The sequence below is a fragment of the Petaurus breviceps genome, unplaced genomic scaffold (genome assembly GCF_028583685.1).
Source record: "Petaurus breviceps papuanus isolate PSGF00001 unplaced genomic scaffold, PetGlider_PUasm1.0 98, whole genome shotgun sequence".
Lineage (NCBI taxonomy): Eukaryota > Metazoa > Chordata > Mammalia > Diprotodontia > Petauridae > Petaurus > Petaurus breviceps.
The window spans coordinates 56,836,647-56,854,381 of NW_027187460.1; the positions used below are offsets into that span (position 1 = coordinate 56,836,647).

The 17,735-nt window shown below is 38.8% G+C and overlaps 1 protein-coding gene across 4 annotated transcripts in view; it reads left to right on the forward strand.

Moving 5' to 3' along the window:
- Nucleotides 1-17,735, forward strand: part of DPYS (dihydropyrimidinase) — a 116,170-nt gene that overhangs the window by 26,694 nt on the left and 71,741 nt on the right. For all 4 annotated transcript variants that reach the window (XM_069080920.1, XM_069080918.1, XM_069080919.1 and 1 more), the window contains exons 3-4: nt 1,091-1,270; nt 5,178-5,367. In XM_069080920.1, the coding sequence (XP_068937021.1) occupies nt 1,091-1,270; nt 5,178-5,367 (370 nt within the window). The remainder of the gene's footprint in view (nt 1-1,090; nt 1,271-5,177; nt 5,368-17,735) is intronic.

A 17,735-nucleotide genomic window follows, 5' to 3' on the forward strand; every position in this document is an offset into this window, starting at 1 on the left:
AATTTACCTAGTTGCTTTCAGTTTCAGTATGTTTTATTATAAAACACATCATCTTTAGGATCAAAGGGAAGACCAAAGGCAGAGAGAAGAGAAATAGAGTCCTTTATCTTAGAAATTGACACTTGGATTATACTACATATTTGAAAGGAGTATACCAATTGATAGCTAGCTACTAGGGTGACCATAGGAATGTTGCATCATCCAACTCAAGATAAGAAGGCTAGAATATGAATCTAAAATAAACAGAGGACTATAACAGAGATTAAACTCAGGGTGCACACAGCGAAGGCATTGCAAATTGTGGTAAACAATAATTGAGATGGGATTATGAGGGATGATGGAATGACCTGAGGAAAAAAAAATAGGGGATACTGGGTGCCTGAAGGCAGGGTGGGGGGTGAAATACGACTTTATGAATATGTTACCTTGTGTTCAGACACCAGGGAGGAGCTGGTCCATATACAGAGTCGCAGAGGTACATTTAAATTGTCCACTCTATGACTGTCACTGCACTATTTAAATATCACTTCATATTACCTGGCAACCTCAACTGGCTCTTTCGATCTTCCTTTCAGTTTAAAATCTGAATCCAAACGTTTACCAAATGTTTACTTGTATCCTTATGTTCTTCCCAGTATACAGCATTACTTAGAAATAAGATCAAATATTTTGGTGAGAAGAATTTACTAAATCTTTTAAGTTAGAAGGGGACAGAGAGATAATTTTTAACCTTGGGGAGGATCTTGTTGATAATTGGATATTCCTTGTTTTTCACAAGGGGCAGCATTTTACAGTGGATAGAGAGCCAGCCATGGAACGAGGAAAACCTTCGTTCAAGTTCCACTTCTGATACTGTGTGACCCTGGGCAAGTCACTTAACCTCCTGAAGCTCTAGGCAACTCTCTAAGACTCTAAACTGAAAAGAAAGTTGCTACCTTGAATTGGTAGAGAGAATTTCCTCTTTTGAGATTTCCCTGTATAGTGAAATCACTGGTCCAGTTCTTATCTCTCTCCTTGTTTTTGATACCCTATTTTGGGAAGTGATGACTATTATTTGTGTTCAAGAACAGTTCTATTTGTTCCCTTTCAGGTCAAAGAAGAAATGAAAACTCTAACACAAAATAAGGGTGTTAACTCTTTCAAGATGTTTATGGCTTATAAAGACCTGTACATGATTAGAGACCTAGAGCTGTATGCAGCTTTTTCTCAGTGCAAGGAAATTGGAGCCATTGCTCAAGTCCATGCTGAGAACGGAGATTTGATTGCTGAGGTGAGTGTATGCATTTCCAATCTTCAGACATGAAAGCACCTACAGCTGCAAGTGAAGACAAGTGGCCTACGCCATGCCAAAACAGAAAGCTTAAATTAGTACACTCATTTAACGCTTCAGGTAAGAAGGAGATCCAGAACACAATTCTCTGTGCCTTAACTGGAAATGTGATCTGTGGACATTGGTCACCCTTTCCTTCTGTTTATTTAGTATATCTTGAAGTCAAACTAAATACTTCCCTTTTTATAATAAGCTGTTATTACATCCCAGGCCTTTCTTATTATAAAAATATTAATAATCCTCTGTGCATTTCTTAATACTTTTGTTTTGAGCTTTTCAGAATGCTGGCACAGAATCCCAGCATCTGGGAAGACAGCCATGCAATCTGAGAGTCAGAGCGTGGGTTGATTGAGGCAATGGACTTGAATAGACTTTTAGACAAACACTTGCTTTTGGTCAGAAACTGAATCATAAAATGTACTCTGGAGACTGGGAGAACTCTATTTCTCATATTATTTACAATGCTATATTACCTTAGGGGTCCATGGTTTCAAAAACTTTAGGATCCTCATCTTAGCCTTAAAGCAGGTTTTCAACATAATAGTTTCTTTTGTAACCCTAGCATTTTATTTTATGCATTTAAAAACATTTTGAGAAAGGATTCATAAACTTCATCAGGCTACCCATGACACAAACTCCTGTCTTAGAGAAAAGAGAACTAGGCTTATTGTTAAGAGAGACCTGGGTTCAGGTGCTGCCTATGACAGTTGGCTGACTGGGTAAGCAGCTTGGTGAGGCTAGGTTTTTAAGCATTGCTTACCTCACAGAGTTATGGATCACATGACTAGATATATATAATTTTTTATTTGCAACTTTTAAAATTTTAAACAAATACAAAACAAAAAAAGAAACAACCTTTAAAGATGTGAACCTTTTAAAAGAATACCTATAATAGAATCCACAAGATAAGAAGACAGACCCTCAGAAGATAAAAAGCCCAATAATAAACACCAGAGAACTTTAAGACAAAGAGGTCTCATTTAGATCTATATTGCCAACAGACTTCATGTGTCTAATATAGTACAGATAGTCTTGCAGCCTGTGGACTCAAGGCCAAGGTATTGGGACCCCGTGGTACTAACTATGTCCAAACTTGCTTATACCCACCAAAGACAAAAAACTCTGCTTTTATCTATCTACATGAAAGAAAAATGAGAAAAACAGACTGGAGGAGGAGAAGAGAGAAAGATGTAGACAGGGTAGAAGATGAATGCAACCCTGTCAGCCAGAAGCTGAAAGTAAACAATCCTGAAATATGAGAGAAAAGGGACTAGAAACTCAGTTGGGAATCGTTCTCTCTTTCCCAAAAATGTATTCAAGGCAGGAACCTGGTTTATTCAATTCCAGAAACCCTAAAGTGAGGAGACTGAGGGGGCCAAGTAATCCAGCCTCAGTCAGCTGTGCAGCGGTGGAAGGTACAGAGACCAAATAGTGAGGAAGATTCCTTAATCTGGGAACACCAGAGAATGGCTGAAACACCAAAATATTGAGAAAGAAAGGCTGAATAAAAACCTAGTGAATAAACAAATAAAGATGCATACAGGATATTAGAAACAGAAGAAAGAATTAATAAAGCTTCAAAGGGAAACCTAAAATCTTTTAACATAGAATGTCAGAAAATGAACCAGGATAGCCCCAAGGAAAACTATAATCCTGGAGACTACTAAGAAATCTTGGAACAACATTAAGCAACTCCAGAATAATTCAAAACAGAAGCAAAAATGTTAAAAATGTGAAGTTAGGAATGATTTTAGGTCAGAAATCTGAGTGTCAATACAGATTAAAAAAAACATGAATAATAGGATAGGAAAAATTGAATACATAGTGAAGGCTCTCCCCAAAGAATTGGAGGCTCTGAAAGAGAGGACTGACGGGAAAAAACAGATTTGAAACACAAAAATACTGAAGTGGAAGAAATATTGATAAAAGAGAAGCAAAAGGTAATAGCTTTTTTAAAAAATACATAAATTTTACAGTGTACAAGTCAAAGCAACTTCCACTTAAGAAAAGATTCACAGAGATAACTTGAGAATTATAGGCCTCCCAGAAGAAAGTGACAAGGTAAAAACAAAACAAAAATCAAACACTAGATTACAGGAAATGATACAAGAGCTTCTGAATACAGAAAATGCTTTGTTGATTGAGAGAAACCACAGCTCACCAGCAGGAAAAACAACACCAACAAATATTTCGAATGGTTCATGTCATTTTTGACATTTTAAATTTCAAGACAAGTGGTTAAATATAGCAATTTAGAAATTAGAAACTAAATTAGAAATTAAACTAAATTAGAAACTAAAAAAATATGCAGGTATCCAGGAGAAAGACTTTTAAATATGAAGAAAAGTTTTCTAAGTTACTAAGTAAATTTACTTGCCTGGGGAGAAGAAGCCTACTATGTGTCAGAGGCAGGACTTCTTAATTCTGAAGCTAGCTCTCTATCCACTATACTATGTGTCTATGCTTTATAATTAAGTAAATAGCACCCACTGCATGTTGAGTGGTCTTTTACTTTTAAGTAAGTTCCACCAATGCATACTGCCATTGAATCTGTCTTCAAGAGCTTCCTGGGGTATTTTTGGGTTAATTGTGACTCAAGGTCACATAGCAGATATATATATGAGTTGTTAAGGAGGGTCTGACCCAAGTCAGTACCCTGTTATTTCAGATGCAACGTCAGGAGGAAATCATGAAAAGGACAATCATCAAGGCAGTTAGCTTTGGTAAAAATGGCTAAATGAACCTAGTCATCAGGGAAGGCAGGTTGTGGTAATTCTTAAGATATCTGCCAAGTCTGAAGGTCCCTGACCATGCATTGATGGACCTTTTTATGTTCTTAGGTGACCAGGAAGTTACATCAATATGGCTATTTTTAATCATGCCTTACTGTTCTCATTTGGACTTTCCTTGGTAAAGATACCAGAGTGGTTTTCCATTTCCTTCTCCAGTTCATTTTACAAATCAGGAAACTGAGGCAGAGTTAAGTGATTTGCCCAGGGTCACACAGCTAATAAGTGTCTGAAGCCAGATTTGAACTTGAGAAGATGAGTGTTCCTGACTCTAGGCCAGGCATTCTATTCACTGTAACACCTAGCTACCCATTATCAATATGGTTAGAGGCTACTAGGAAGCTGTATCAAGATACATGAAGCTTGATATTTAGTCCCCCTCCATGGCTAGTTAAGTCCCAGGAACAGATTTGTTGCCTTTTAGGGAAAAATTAGCCTAACCCATCTTACAGGGAAAGGGAGGAACCCTGGTAAATAGTAGAGATTACAAGGTGGGATTTGGAGACAGATCTTTCGAACTCCAAGCCCAGTTCTCTATTCATTAAAAAGCTACCTTTAACATGTTATGTAATTAGGGTAAAAATTGTACTAAAATTTTAGGCAGGACACATTCTGGAATCAGTCCAGCAACATTTTTCTCTTAGACCTTATGTTGGATGTCTAGTGTGTCTAGTGTCTGCACTTTGGAAACTTCTTAATACACTGATCATGAGACTCTTAAAAGAGGAATGCATATTAGGGCTAGGGATAATGTTAGCATTGCTCATTCTGAATCAATAATGATCCTGCATATTTTATCCCTATTAACTTTTTATTACTAATTTTGACTGGTTTTCTATGAAAAACCTAATTAGCATTAATTCTCATTAGAATTTTTTTTCAGTTGATCAAATCAAGTATTTTAACTATAAATTAGTATAAAGACAATTTCTCTCTTTTTCTCTCTTGTATAAGACCTTAGTGGGAACAATAAATTTTTACTCAATTCATTGAATGCTTTGGTATCTTGAGTGCATCTGGTTTTTCATGTGTGTGCATTCTCAATGATCAATTTCCAGGGGGCAAAGAAGATGTTGGCCCTGGGGATAACAGGTCCTGAGGGCCATGAGTTGTGTCGTCCAGAAGCTGTAGAGGCGGAAGCCACTCTGAGAGCCATCACCATAGCTAATGCTGTGAACTGCCCACTCTATGTTGTCCACGTGATGAGCAAGTCATCAGCTAAGGTCATAGCTGATGCAAGGAGAGAAGGTACCATCCTTATTTCAAATTCAAATTTCAATTCGAATTGAATTTCAGATTCAGTCAACAAGCTTTAAAGTTGATGTCTAAATACCACTTTAAGACTTGTGAAACATTTGACTTTCGTCATCTCATTTGGTCCTTACAATAGCCCCCTGGACTAACCATACCAGGCTTATTCCTATGTTACAAATCAGAAAACAGACCAAAAGAGATTAAATAATCTGTCAAAGGTCACATAACTAGCAATCAATCAACAGACATTTTTTAAAAGTACTTACTATGTTCTAGGCACTATACTAAGCCCTGGTGATACAAGGAAAAATTGAAAAAATCCCTACCTTCAGGGAGCTTACTTTCTAATGGTAGAGTCCACATGTATATAAATAGGTCTATACAGGATACCTACAGAGTAGATGAAAGATAACTTTAGAGGGGTGGACTCTAGCAGTTGGGGAGTGGGTGGGAAAGAGCTCTTGTAAAAGATGGCACTTGAGGTGAGTCCTGACAGAAGTCAGGGGTTCCAAAAGGTGGAGATGAGAAAGTGAGGGCATTCTAGGTATGGGGGGGAGGTGCAGTTAGTGCAAAGGCACAGAGAACAGAGATGGAGGGTTGTGTGTGAGCAACAGCAAGGCTGTATAATTGGACTGTAGAATGCATGGAAAGGGAGTAGTATGTAGGAAGACTACACAGATAAAATTGGACCAGGTCGTGAAGAGCTTTTAAGGCCAAACAGAGGAGTTTTTATTTGATCCTAGACATAATAGAAGTCCCTGGAGCTTACTGAGTAGGGGAAGATTTGGTCAGACCCCGTGCCTTAGGAAAATCACTTTGGCAGCTCTATAGATTGAAGTGGAGAAGCAATCTGAAGCAAGAGGACCAATTAATTAGAAAGGTACGGCAATAATCTAGGTGAGTGAGAGTGATGAGGGCCTGGAATAGGGCGATGTACCACGAGGAGAGAAAAGGTGACCAGTGTGGGGGTTTTGGAGGTAGAAATGATAAAAGAACTGATTAGGTATGTAGGTTGAGTGAGGGGTTGAGAACGACGTTCATTTATCAGCAAAAGTAGTTCCTTCACTGGTATGGATGGTAGCCCCCATTGCGATCCGTGGTGACCTAGATTTTTTTGAGCATTCCTCTAGCTTTAAATGTTTTTCCTTTAAAACCTTTCACTACCTAGTCCAAATTTACCTCTTTTACTCTTCACTGTCCAGCCAAAACAGCTTTCTTTCTGTTCCTTATGCATGTGACACTGCGCCTTCTATTAATCACATTGTCAGCAAGTATTTATTAAGTGTTTACTATAAGCCAGATATTCTCCTAGATGCTAAGGCTATAAATACAAAGAATAAAAGAATCCCTTATGTCGATGCACTCTCATTCTCCCAGGCTTTTGAGCTGGTGATCCCTCGTGCATAATAACAAACAACAATAGCTAACATACAGCAATTTAACATTTGCAGAGAATTTGACTTATGTTGTTTCATTTAATTCTCAAAACAGCCCTGTCAGGGTAGGTGGTTCTATTATTATTTCCACTTTATACATAATGAAACTGAGACTGAGAAAGCATGAGTAATATGCCCAGGGACATACAGCTACCGGTAGTAAGTGACTGAGGCAGGATTCAAACTCAGGACACCCTGCTTCCAAGCCCAACACTCTTGATTTCTGTTCCAGCTTGTGTCCTGCACCTGTAGCCTTTGAGAGGATTGGGGTCACCTCCATGCCATAACTAAACCTGAGGAGGCTGGGGAATGGTAAAAATGATTGTCAGAATTAGCCTCTTTGGATTTCAAAAGACATACAACACTCATCTCCTAACAGAGACATGATAGAATTGGAGTGCTGAATGAGACATACAATTTTTGGATGTGGCCAAAGAGGAAATTTGCTTTGCTTGACTATATGCATGTGTGTTACAGGGGCTTTGTTTTTCTTTTCTTTTCTTTTTCCTCAGTGAGAGAGGTGGAGAAGATAAATTTTTATTAAGTAAAAAAAAATTTATAATATTAGCTTCGATTTGATTGAAAGGGGACAATAGAAGAGCTCAAACAAAGGGACTTTTTTATTCTTCATTTCATCCTGCCAGTGTCATGTTTTATGAGAACGCGCCATCCTATCTACAGGGGAGAACAATGCCTCTCTAAAAACCCTCGTGGTTACCATGTTCCCATCAGCAGCACTTGGCATTCTCAGATTTTAATGGATTAAGGAGACTCCCTTTTTTCAGGGTCTAGTTTTTAGAGGTGTAAGGTTGAATTTTTCCACCAGATGGCTCTGTTGCCAGCATTATGGAATTAGTCATTCTATAATTACTTACCTTTGCAAGTCATGTACCACATACCACCCTCTGTCAGGTCCACAATGTCAGAATATCATTTAAGAAACAGTAAAATCAGCAGAAATGTCCAGACTTAACCCACTGGCAAGCTGAGGTTTTGACAGTGCTGTCAGGAAGCAGTTTCTTGATCTTTTATTTTTTCCCCTTTCCTGGGACAAAATTCCATTTGGAATCTAACAGAAGTCCAAGAAAGGTTTTTAGAATATAGGACAAAGGCAAGAAAATTATTAAACCTAAATATGGACCACGAAAAATGTTCCCTCCCCCCCCCCAAATATAAGGTAGTTGTAGTTAGGCAGCAGGTGCTAAGTCATGGTAATGTCTGACGGAGATGCAATACTGGGGCAGGATTGGGGTGGGGGCATATAAAACATTTTTAAAGATGCATCAATAGACTGCAAATGATGCCAACTCTTTAATAATTGGAAATAACAGCAGCATACCTATAGCTTTCCCAAATTTCCCTATTTTTTTTGTTGAGGTTGTCATCACCCAGACATCCATGTTCATAACCTCAGTTACCCTGGATTCTTTACTCTCCCTCAGCCCAGTCTCATCCATGTAGTTGCCAAGTCTTGTCAATTCTACCTTCTCGATATCTCTCTGTCCATGCCCATGTCCCCTCACTCAAGGTCTCCCCTAGTTCATGCTCCTATCAATCACTTCTTTCTTGGACTAGTATGATAGCCCTTTATCTGGTCTCCAATTCCAATTTCTTCCCTTCCCATTCATGCACCACGTGGCTGACAACATATGCTTTTGAAGGCATGTCACGTTCCCATTTGAATTTTCCTCAGTGGTTTTCTATTGCCTATAGGAAAGTAAAACAAACAAACAAAAATCCCCAAACAACAAAAAACCCAGTCCCTTAACCAGATACTTAAGATCTTCCACAAGCTGACCACTCCTTACCTTTATAAAAGCCTTAGTTCATACAATTCTCTTTCATGAACTTTATCTGTGTTCTATCTGTTCCCCAGACTCAGCATGCTGTCTTCCCTCTGTGCATGTACGTAAGCCATCAAACCATCTCCCCCCCACCTGTCTAAAAGGTACTTACTCCATCCTTATCTCTGCCTCCCTGGATCCTTGGTTTGTTTCAAGGCTTAGCTCAGGCACCATCTCCTCCATAAGACTTTGATAATTGCCCCTAGCTGTATTTTCCTTGTTTTTCTTTCCTATGCTTTGAGCATACTAGATGTTTGATAGATATTTCTTGAATTGGATGAACTTGCTATGAGGCAATCAGAGTTACCCCATTACCATTTGATTTTGAGCAAAGACAGATCAAGGGTCTGAAAAGGGTAGAGGAGAAGGACTGAAAATGGTTTGTCATATAATCACTGCAGAGGGTGGTGTCTTTGTTGCATAGTGGATAGGGAGCTAGATTTAAAGTCAGGATAGACCTCAGTTCAAATCTTCCCTTAGGCATGTACTGACTGAGTGCCCCTGGATAAGTCTTTTAATCTCTCCCAGCTTCCATTTCTTTTCATGAGAGAAACTAGGTAGCTCAGTGCATAGAGCTCTGGGCTAGAAACCAGGAAGATGAGTTCCAATTTAGCCTCAGACACTTCCCCAATTACCTAAATTGTAAGATGAGAATAATAATAGCACTCCCTCATAGGGTTGTTGTTAGGAATCAAATGAGATAATATTGGTAAAAAGTGCTCAGTGTAGTGCTTAGTACGTAGTAGGTGCTTACTTCTTCCCTTCCCTCCCTCCCTCACATGGTTTCTGGGAGAATGAAATAAGATAATCTATGTAAAGGGTTTTTTTTTAATCTTGTTTTATTTTTGCAAAACTGAAAGCATTTTATAAGTGCTAAATGCTAGCTATGCAAGTACAATGTGGAAAGGCATGTTGGACAAAACATTAGCTCATTTTGGCCATGTTCATTGACCCAGAAGACAGGTCATCTTAACATTCTCTCTGAATCTGTGGCACAACGATACATATTTATGAATAGTCTTCTCATTCAGAGAGGGAACAGCTTAGCCTGAAAAATCAGAACAGAACTTTGTCAGCCCACAAACATTTTCACCCACTCATCTTCCCTCCTAAGAGGCACAAAGGATATAAAATAAATGTCAGTGGTTTTCTTTCCTCCTTGTCTAACGTAAATGGTTACTCAGCCTGAGTGTGTGGCTGAATGTCTATTTGCAACCTTGCAAGGAGAGCCAGAAAAGTTCAAGGTGGAATCGGCCAGCAGTGCTGAGAAAACCTTGTCTGAGCAGGTATTTTGGTCTTTTTTTTGCTGGTACCTCAGTTATTTTAGCTTTTAACTGTGGCAGACAGAGGAAAATGCGAATGAGACTGTTGACTCCAATCCATCAAATGCTACTGCTCCAATTTGCCCCTTTGGGGGTCTTACAGAAAGTAGTATTTTTGTTTTATGCCTGACCCTGAAATCACAACAAGGAGAAGAACCATATCTCATCAATTTCCCACATCAAAGAAGGTTTGGCATAAGCCTCCCTCCCCAAAAGAAACAATTAAAAAAGTGGAAGGGGAGGATATCTTGGCAGGCAATAGGTGTTCCCTGACTGAATGTCCTCAAGTCAAGGCTAGATAGAAAGTTTATTGGGGTGGCTAGGTGGCAAAGTGGATAGAACACTGGCCTTGGAGTCAGGAGGACCTGAGTTCAAATCTGGCCTCTGACACTTAATACACAAAAACTTGCCGTGTGACCTTGGGCAAGTCACTTAACCCCAATTGCCCTCCCAAAAGCAAAAAAAAAAAAGTTTATTGAGTATGTTATATATAATATGTTTATATATTTTTATCGCTATTTTCGTTTATCATCCTGGGAAACCACTGAATCCCCTTCTGATTCTCAAATCACAAGAGATTGACCAAGAATTGCAACTAACATTGGAAGTTGTCTAGTCCAACCCCTGGTTTTACAGATGAGGAAACTGAGGTCCATGGGTGTTAAGTGATTTGCTCAAGGTGACACAGTTAATAAGTAGAAAAATCAGGATTTGAACCTGGGACCTCTGACTTTAAATTCAGCATTCTTTCCACATCACCATAATTTCTCTTAGAAGACTGTCAGAAGTAGCATTGATACCTGATCCTGGTGCTTAAATTCAAAGATGGCTAAGGAAAATTGGATTATGATGCCAACAATTCAAAGATGGCTAAGGAAAATTGGATTATGATGCCAACAGAAGACTAATCTAGGGGAATCTTGGCCTGGCAGCCCACCTGATCTCATCCATTGTAGAAGTCAAGTTCTAGAGAGGCCTGTGGCTTTAAATCCAGATGGGAGCATGACCTAATTGACAATTGTTTTGCGCAATAACTGTGGTTAATGTGTATATCTTGTTTTTCCTCTTTCTACTAAAATACTGGAAAGTGGCATGACTGTCTTTCAATTCCTCCCCTATGCTTCTCAATGTGACTAGCATTTATATGACTTCATTAAATCTCCTTTCTTTTACTTACTGAGCTTCCAGAGTGGGGGTTTGCATTAGAAATCTAACCTCTGCCCTATGGGATCCCTGCTTATTATGGTCTTCCTCCTCTCATGATGAACCTCTAACATGTTTACATAGGGTTATTCAATTCAATCTACAGGCATTTATTAAGCACCTGTTGTGTACACAACTCTAACTTTTATTCACTCACATTACCTTTCATTCTTTTAGGGCTTGGTTGTAGATTTCATGTGAACTTTCTCAAATATCCTTTCTGCCATATGCATTATACTAAATAATACATTATCTGATATATACATTAGATCTATTCTTTTTATTCCAAATCACTTCTTCTCACTTATGTCACAAAGTAGTAATGATAATTGCCCTAAAAAAAGTTTTCAATTTCCCTAGTCTTCCATTTCAACCAAACTCTTTGCAACCTTTTCTCTCACTTTCTTGGGAACATTGCAGTGGTGACAAGCAACGGTGGTGTGGGCCTCTGCAGCAGTATTCTCTCCCCTCTGGCAGTCATTGCTCTGGGAATAAGCTGTTTACCCAAGTGGAGTGAATTAACTCTTAGGACTTAAACTTTGTGGATATAATCAACGTGTGTTGCTTCAGTGATGATTTGGTTCTCAGCCTTCGCTTACATAACACAAACTTTCTTTCATATCTAATTTACCCTGTGTCATTGGATTTTAAGCAATCAACTATTTCTTAACATTTTAATCTTTTTTTGAAAAAGGAAGTTATATATATTTTTTAATCCATCTTTAAGTATGTCCTCTTTTAGTTTGTATTTTTCCCCAGACCTACACATTTCATATATCTTTTCCCTCTGTACTTTATAAATGTGTCCCTTGAAACCAAAACAGCTCCAGAAGAGTACCTATCCATATGCTTTTAAAAGGGAAAAAAAAAACATCTTTTTAAATGTGGGCCTTTTCCTATCCTGATCAGAGGGAACAGAGAGACACAGAGACAGAGAGAGAGACACACACAGAGAAACAGAGACAGAGACAGAGAGACACAGACACACACACACACACACACACACACACACACAGAGAGAGAGAGAGAGAGAAACATAATGTTCTAAAGGAAATGTGATCTTTGCTGAGATAGTGGGAGGAGATTAATGATAAAGATATATCTATCTATTTCCCAAGAGTTGCTGAAACCACCTGGGTAGCTAGTATAACAAGGACAATAGTACAGTGAAATAGAAGCAGTGTGGTATGGCTGATAGAGAGTTGGTCTTAGAGATTTAAGGTTTGGAGTCAAGATGATTGTCTCTGACATCCTGGCTGGGTGAGCTTGGACAAATCATTTAATCTATCAGTGCCCCAGTAGCCCTCTAAGACTGAGCTTCAGGGCAGGTGCTGATCTATCATGGTAGAGGCAATTTCTTAGTTAGGAGTCTGTTCTACCAATGAAATTACAGGTCCTGTCTCTAAGTAAGAATGGATAGAATATGTTTGATCCTCCAATGCTTTCCCTAGTAAGTGAGCACTAGAATGGAAAGTGCTCAAACCCAGCAATAGATACCCTGGAGTGCACAGAAATTATTAAAAATACAAAGGGGCATAGATTTAGAGCTGGAAGGGACTCCAAATCTCTTAGCACAATCCTCTCATTCTATATCTACATGATGAAAGTGAAGCCCAGAAACCAAAATGACTTGGCCATGGTCAATCAGGTAGAAGAGGCAAAATTAGGATGCCATGCCATGTTCTCTGACTCCAAAGCCACCATTCTTCCACAATAGCTTTGCCAAGGAAAAGAAAATGGAAAGTGCCATAGGTAGTTCCCACCCTGAATTCCTCATCCTTCTTTATACACACCCAATCAATTCTTGATTATATATAGGGCCTAATTGTCTGATCTAAGACTTATTGGAATCCTTTGCTTTTCTTCCCTTTTGCTGACTGATTTTTTTTTTTTTTTGGTCCTTTGACAAGTTTTTTTTACCCCAGATGGTAAATAGGAAAAATCAGTAAATTTTCCCAGTTGTTTAGTGTTTGTAAAGGTTTTGAGGAAAGGAGGTTGATATTTTGGCTAAATGTCCAATTGTCAGCAGGTTTCATTCCCTCCCCCCGCCTCAACACACACACCTCTCACCACCTCCACCCTCAGCATTAACTCAGGGAACTGATAGTTGGCTGCACATTCCGAAAAGTGGCAGAAGAAATTCTAAGATGCGAAGAAGGATGACTGGGAAAATTACCTGTCATCAGATCTCAAAAGAATCCTGGCAGGACCTGATCCTTTTAATTCCTGCTGATAGCTATTAAAATGGTAGAACTTTTGGAACTACAGTCTTTTATTACCTTGATAGGACAAGTGATTGAATGGAACATGTGATAAGTATCTTTCCTCTGTGACAAAGCACCCTTGAAAGTACTGAGTTAGCAATTTGGGAAGAGATTGCAGATTAAGTCACTAAGTTCGGCATTGCTCATGTTATCGGGCACTTATTTTAAAAAATAGAGACAATTTTTGCCTCCTCCTTTGGGTGATAGCAAGGACACATCAGGGTGATTCTTTTACATCCATAACCCTTTGTCCTGTACAAGTACATTTCTTCTACCTGAGTAAAACATTGTGGTCCTTTTACCTTCTATGAAGTTAGAAAAAAACATTCTATTCCTCCCTAGTTGATTCAATAGCCCATTTTTCACAGTAGCTGTTCCAAAACAAGTTTTTCCTTGAGTCTCCTACCAAATGCCTTCCTCCCACCTTCTCAACCAATGGCCTTATCTCATAATTCACTAAAAATTGACATTTATAAAAAAAACTCCCTCTTTTTTTTTCTCCCTCCTCCTCATCTCATATCACTCAATTTCCTCTATCTCCTCCTTCATTCTAGTCTCAGATGAAGAGATGGCTTTTCTCCTTGCCCTGTCAAACCCCTCTACATTCACAAATGATCCTGTTCTACTCAGTCTTCTCCAGAAAGTTGCCAATCTATCCATCCCCCATTCTCTCTTATCTTCAGTCTCTATCTACAGAACAATTTCTTGCTGCCTACGAACATACCCATGTCTCCATCTTTAACAAATACCCTCATTTCATCTAACCATCCCTCCTAGCTATTGTCCATTATTTCTTCTCTTTTTATGGCTAAATTTCTTTTAAAAACCACCTACGACGAATACCTCCACTTTATTTCCTCTCACTCTCTTCTAAAATTTTCTGTAGTCTGCCTTCGGATTTCACCATTCAACTAAAACTACCTCTCTAAAGTTACCAGTGATCTCTTAACTGCCAAATCTAATGACCTTTTCTCAGTCTTCATCCCTCTTGACTTCTTTGCAATCTCTGACACTGCTGGTCAACCTCTTCTCCTTGATACTTGCTTCTCTCTAGGTTTTCATGTCACTGGTTTTTTTCCTGGTTCTCCTGTCTGACTGCTATATCTCAATCTCCTTTTGCTGAATCTTCATCTAGGTTGTGTCTAATACCTGGGAGTGTTCCCCAAGCCTCTGTCTTTTCTCCTTCTGTGCTAATTTTGCTTAATCTCACTGTCTTCCAAGGATTCAATGATCTTCTCTAGTCAGATTATTCTCAAATCTATTTATCCAGCCCTAACCTCTAGTCTCACATGTCTAACTGCCTATTGGACGTCTGAAGCAGGATGTCTGGAAGACATCTTAAACTTAATATGTCCAAAACTAAATTCAATATCTTTCCCCCCAAAACCCTCCCCTCTACCTAACTTCCCTATCACTGTTGAGGGCACCATAATCCTTCTAGTCACCCCAGTTCACAACTACAAAGTCATCCTGGACTCTACTCACCCCACATATATAACCCATTGGAAAATGTTGTCATTTCTACTCTTGTGACATCTCTTATGTATGTCCCTTTCTCTCTACTCATACAGCCCCAACCCCAATTCAAATCCCCATTAACCATCATGGAGACTACTGCAATTATGCCTTTTAATTGATCTCCCTGTCTCAAATCTCTATCCATTTCAATGTGTTCTCTTCTCCTCAGCTGCCAAGGTTCTGAAGTCTCAGTCTGACCACATTTTTCCCCTGCTCAAATGGCTCCAGGGATTTCCTCTTACCTATATGATCAAATATGAAACTCTCCTGTTTGGCATTTAAAATTCTTCATAACCTGGCCCCTTCCAACATATTCAGCTTTTTTATACCTTTCTCTTCTCTAGACACTGTACAATCCAGCTACATTGACCTACTTGCAGTTCTGGAAAAAAACCTTATCTCACATCTTCGTTCCTTGGACTGGCTGTCCCCCATGCCTCGAATGCTCTCCTTCCCCTCCTCTGCCTCTTAGTCTCTCTGGCATCCTTTGAGACTCAGTTCACATCTTACATTCTGTAGGAAGCCTTGGTCCTTTCAGCTGCTAATGCCTTCCTCTTTCAGATTACCTTCACATACTCTGTGTATATATCATATGTGCCTTCATATTTTCTTTTTCACACTTTGAGAAAAGGAATTGGAGCTTTTGTTTACTTTCTTTTGTTTAGCTTTTCTTTGCAGCCCTGGTTTTTAGTATAAAGCCTGGCACATAGTAAATGCTTAATTAATGTTAATTAACTAAGAGATTCTATGAAGTCAGTAGCACCTTCCTCCTTAGTTTAGGTTAAAAATCAAGACTCCTAGGTGACTGTGGGGGCAGAATGTTGCATGTATAGTCAGATATGGTCATTGTACTGGCTATTTTTTTTTCTTTACTGTTTTTCTATATTACAAGAGAGTGTTCAGTTCTAGGGGCAGGAAGAAAGAGTTAGGATGGTTATATCCAGAATTTACAAATATTAGCTAGATAAATAATTTAGAAATATTAAAAAAATAACAATACTTACCTTTCAAAATGGTGACTACTCCTTCAACAAGCCAGAGAAAGACCACTGAATCACAGTTTGAAGAGACTTGAGAGATGACATGATTTCCAGGCTCTTTACCCTTCTGGTGACCCTCCTCCTTTGAGACACAGTACAGAGGATGTCAATGGTATCATTTTCTTTGCATGGAACAGGAAACAGACCTAAAAGCATAAAAGAATTTGTCATAGATGAGTAACAATTTTGACAGCTGGAAGACATCTGCTTTCAGTTCTTTCTAGAAGAAACTGCTTTCAGTTATCTAGGAACTCTGGCTAGCTACTATTAATCAACAGAATTTTAATGTAATAGATAGAATGCGAAGCTTGGCATCAGGAAAACCTGAGTTCAAATCCTACCTGTGATACTTAATAGCTGTACAGCCATGGCCAAGTCATTTCAGTCAATAAATATTTGTTAATAGCAATCAATTAACATTTATAATTAAAGTCATTTGATTTCTATAACCTTCAAGCAACTTCTTTTGACTTATCTACTGAGTCATAGAGGGCTTGCCATGGTAAATTGGTGGAGGGGTTCTTATGTCAGTAGTTTTCCATACTGCTAAAATCACAGATTTCACTTACTATTAGTTAAAACTGGCATTTGGGTAAACCAGTTGGACTAATTTTGTCAAGCCAGTTGGATAGGAGATTACCCTCACTCTACTTTTACTTGGAGGATTTAGTGCAGGGGTCAGCAAACTAGTAAAAAAAAAACTAAGCTAGAGGTCCATACAAAAAAAAACAGGCAAAATGCCAGCTTTGTACACAGTGGTAGTTTGCCAACCCAACATCCATTTGAGAACCATGAACGTTAACCAGAAGTAGGATCTGCATTCCAAATAAAAATTCACTATTTTACCAATAGTTTTATGTCTTTGATAAGCTTTCATTCTATGTGCTCCCAGAAGTTTGTCTGAAAAAACCCTAGGGATTTTAGTGGAGTGCAAACACAATATGAATCAATAGTATCATATGGTCAAAAATGTAATGCAATCTTGACTTCCTTAAGATAAGCAGAATAAGGAAGTTATAACCACTGGCTAATAGTTCCAGAACTAGAAAGGACCTCAGAGCCTATCTAGTCCAAAAGCCTCATTTTGTAGATAAGGAATCTGAAGGCAAGCTATGTGGCACAGTGGATAGAGCATTGGACCTGGAATCAGGTAAACCTGAGTTCAGATCCTACATTAGACATTGGGTAACCCTGGATAAGTCATAACTTCTGACAGTCTCCATTTCTTCACTTGGAAAATGGGGATAATAATAGCACCTACCTTCCAGGGTTGTTGTGAGGATGAAATGAAATAATGTTTGGAAAACCCTTTGAAAACCTTAATGCACTCTTTTATAGTATTTACTACTAGCTATATTTTTTTTAAGCAATTGGGGTTAAGTAACTTGCTCAAGGTTACATGGCCAGTTATTTCTGGGTGTGGTGCTAAGAATCTGAGCCTGGATTCGATCCCAGGTTATCCCGACTCTGGGGCCAGTGCTCTTACTGTGCTACCTGGCCGCCCCCAAAACTAGCTATTATTAAAAGCAGGAAAGTTAAGGTACTTGCCTATGAGTTGATCACACACTAAACATCAGAGGCAGGATTTGAATCTAGGACCCTTGACTACAGAGTCATTTATTTGTGTTTTGTTTTGTTTTGGTTTTCCCACTATACTGCACTCCCTACCTAGCTTGCAGGGTCCTGCTGTAATGGGACACATTTGGAATACTGTATTCCATTCTGGGCACCACAA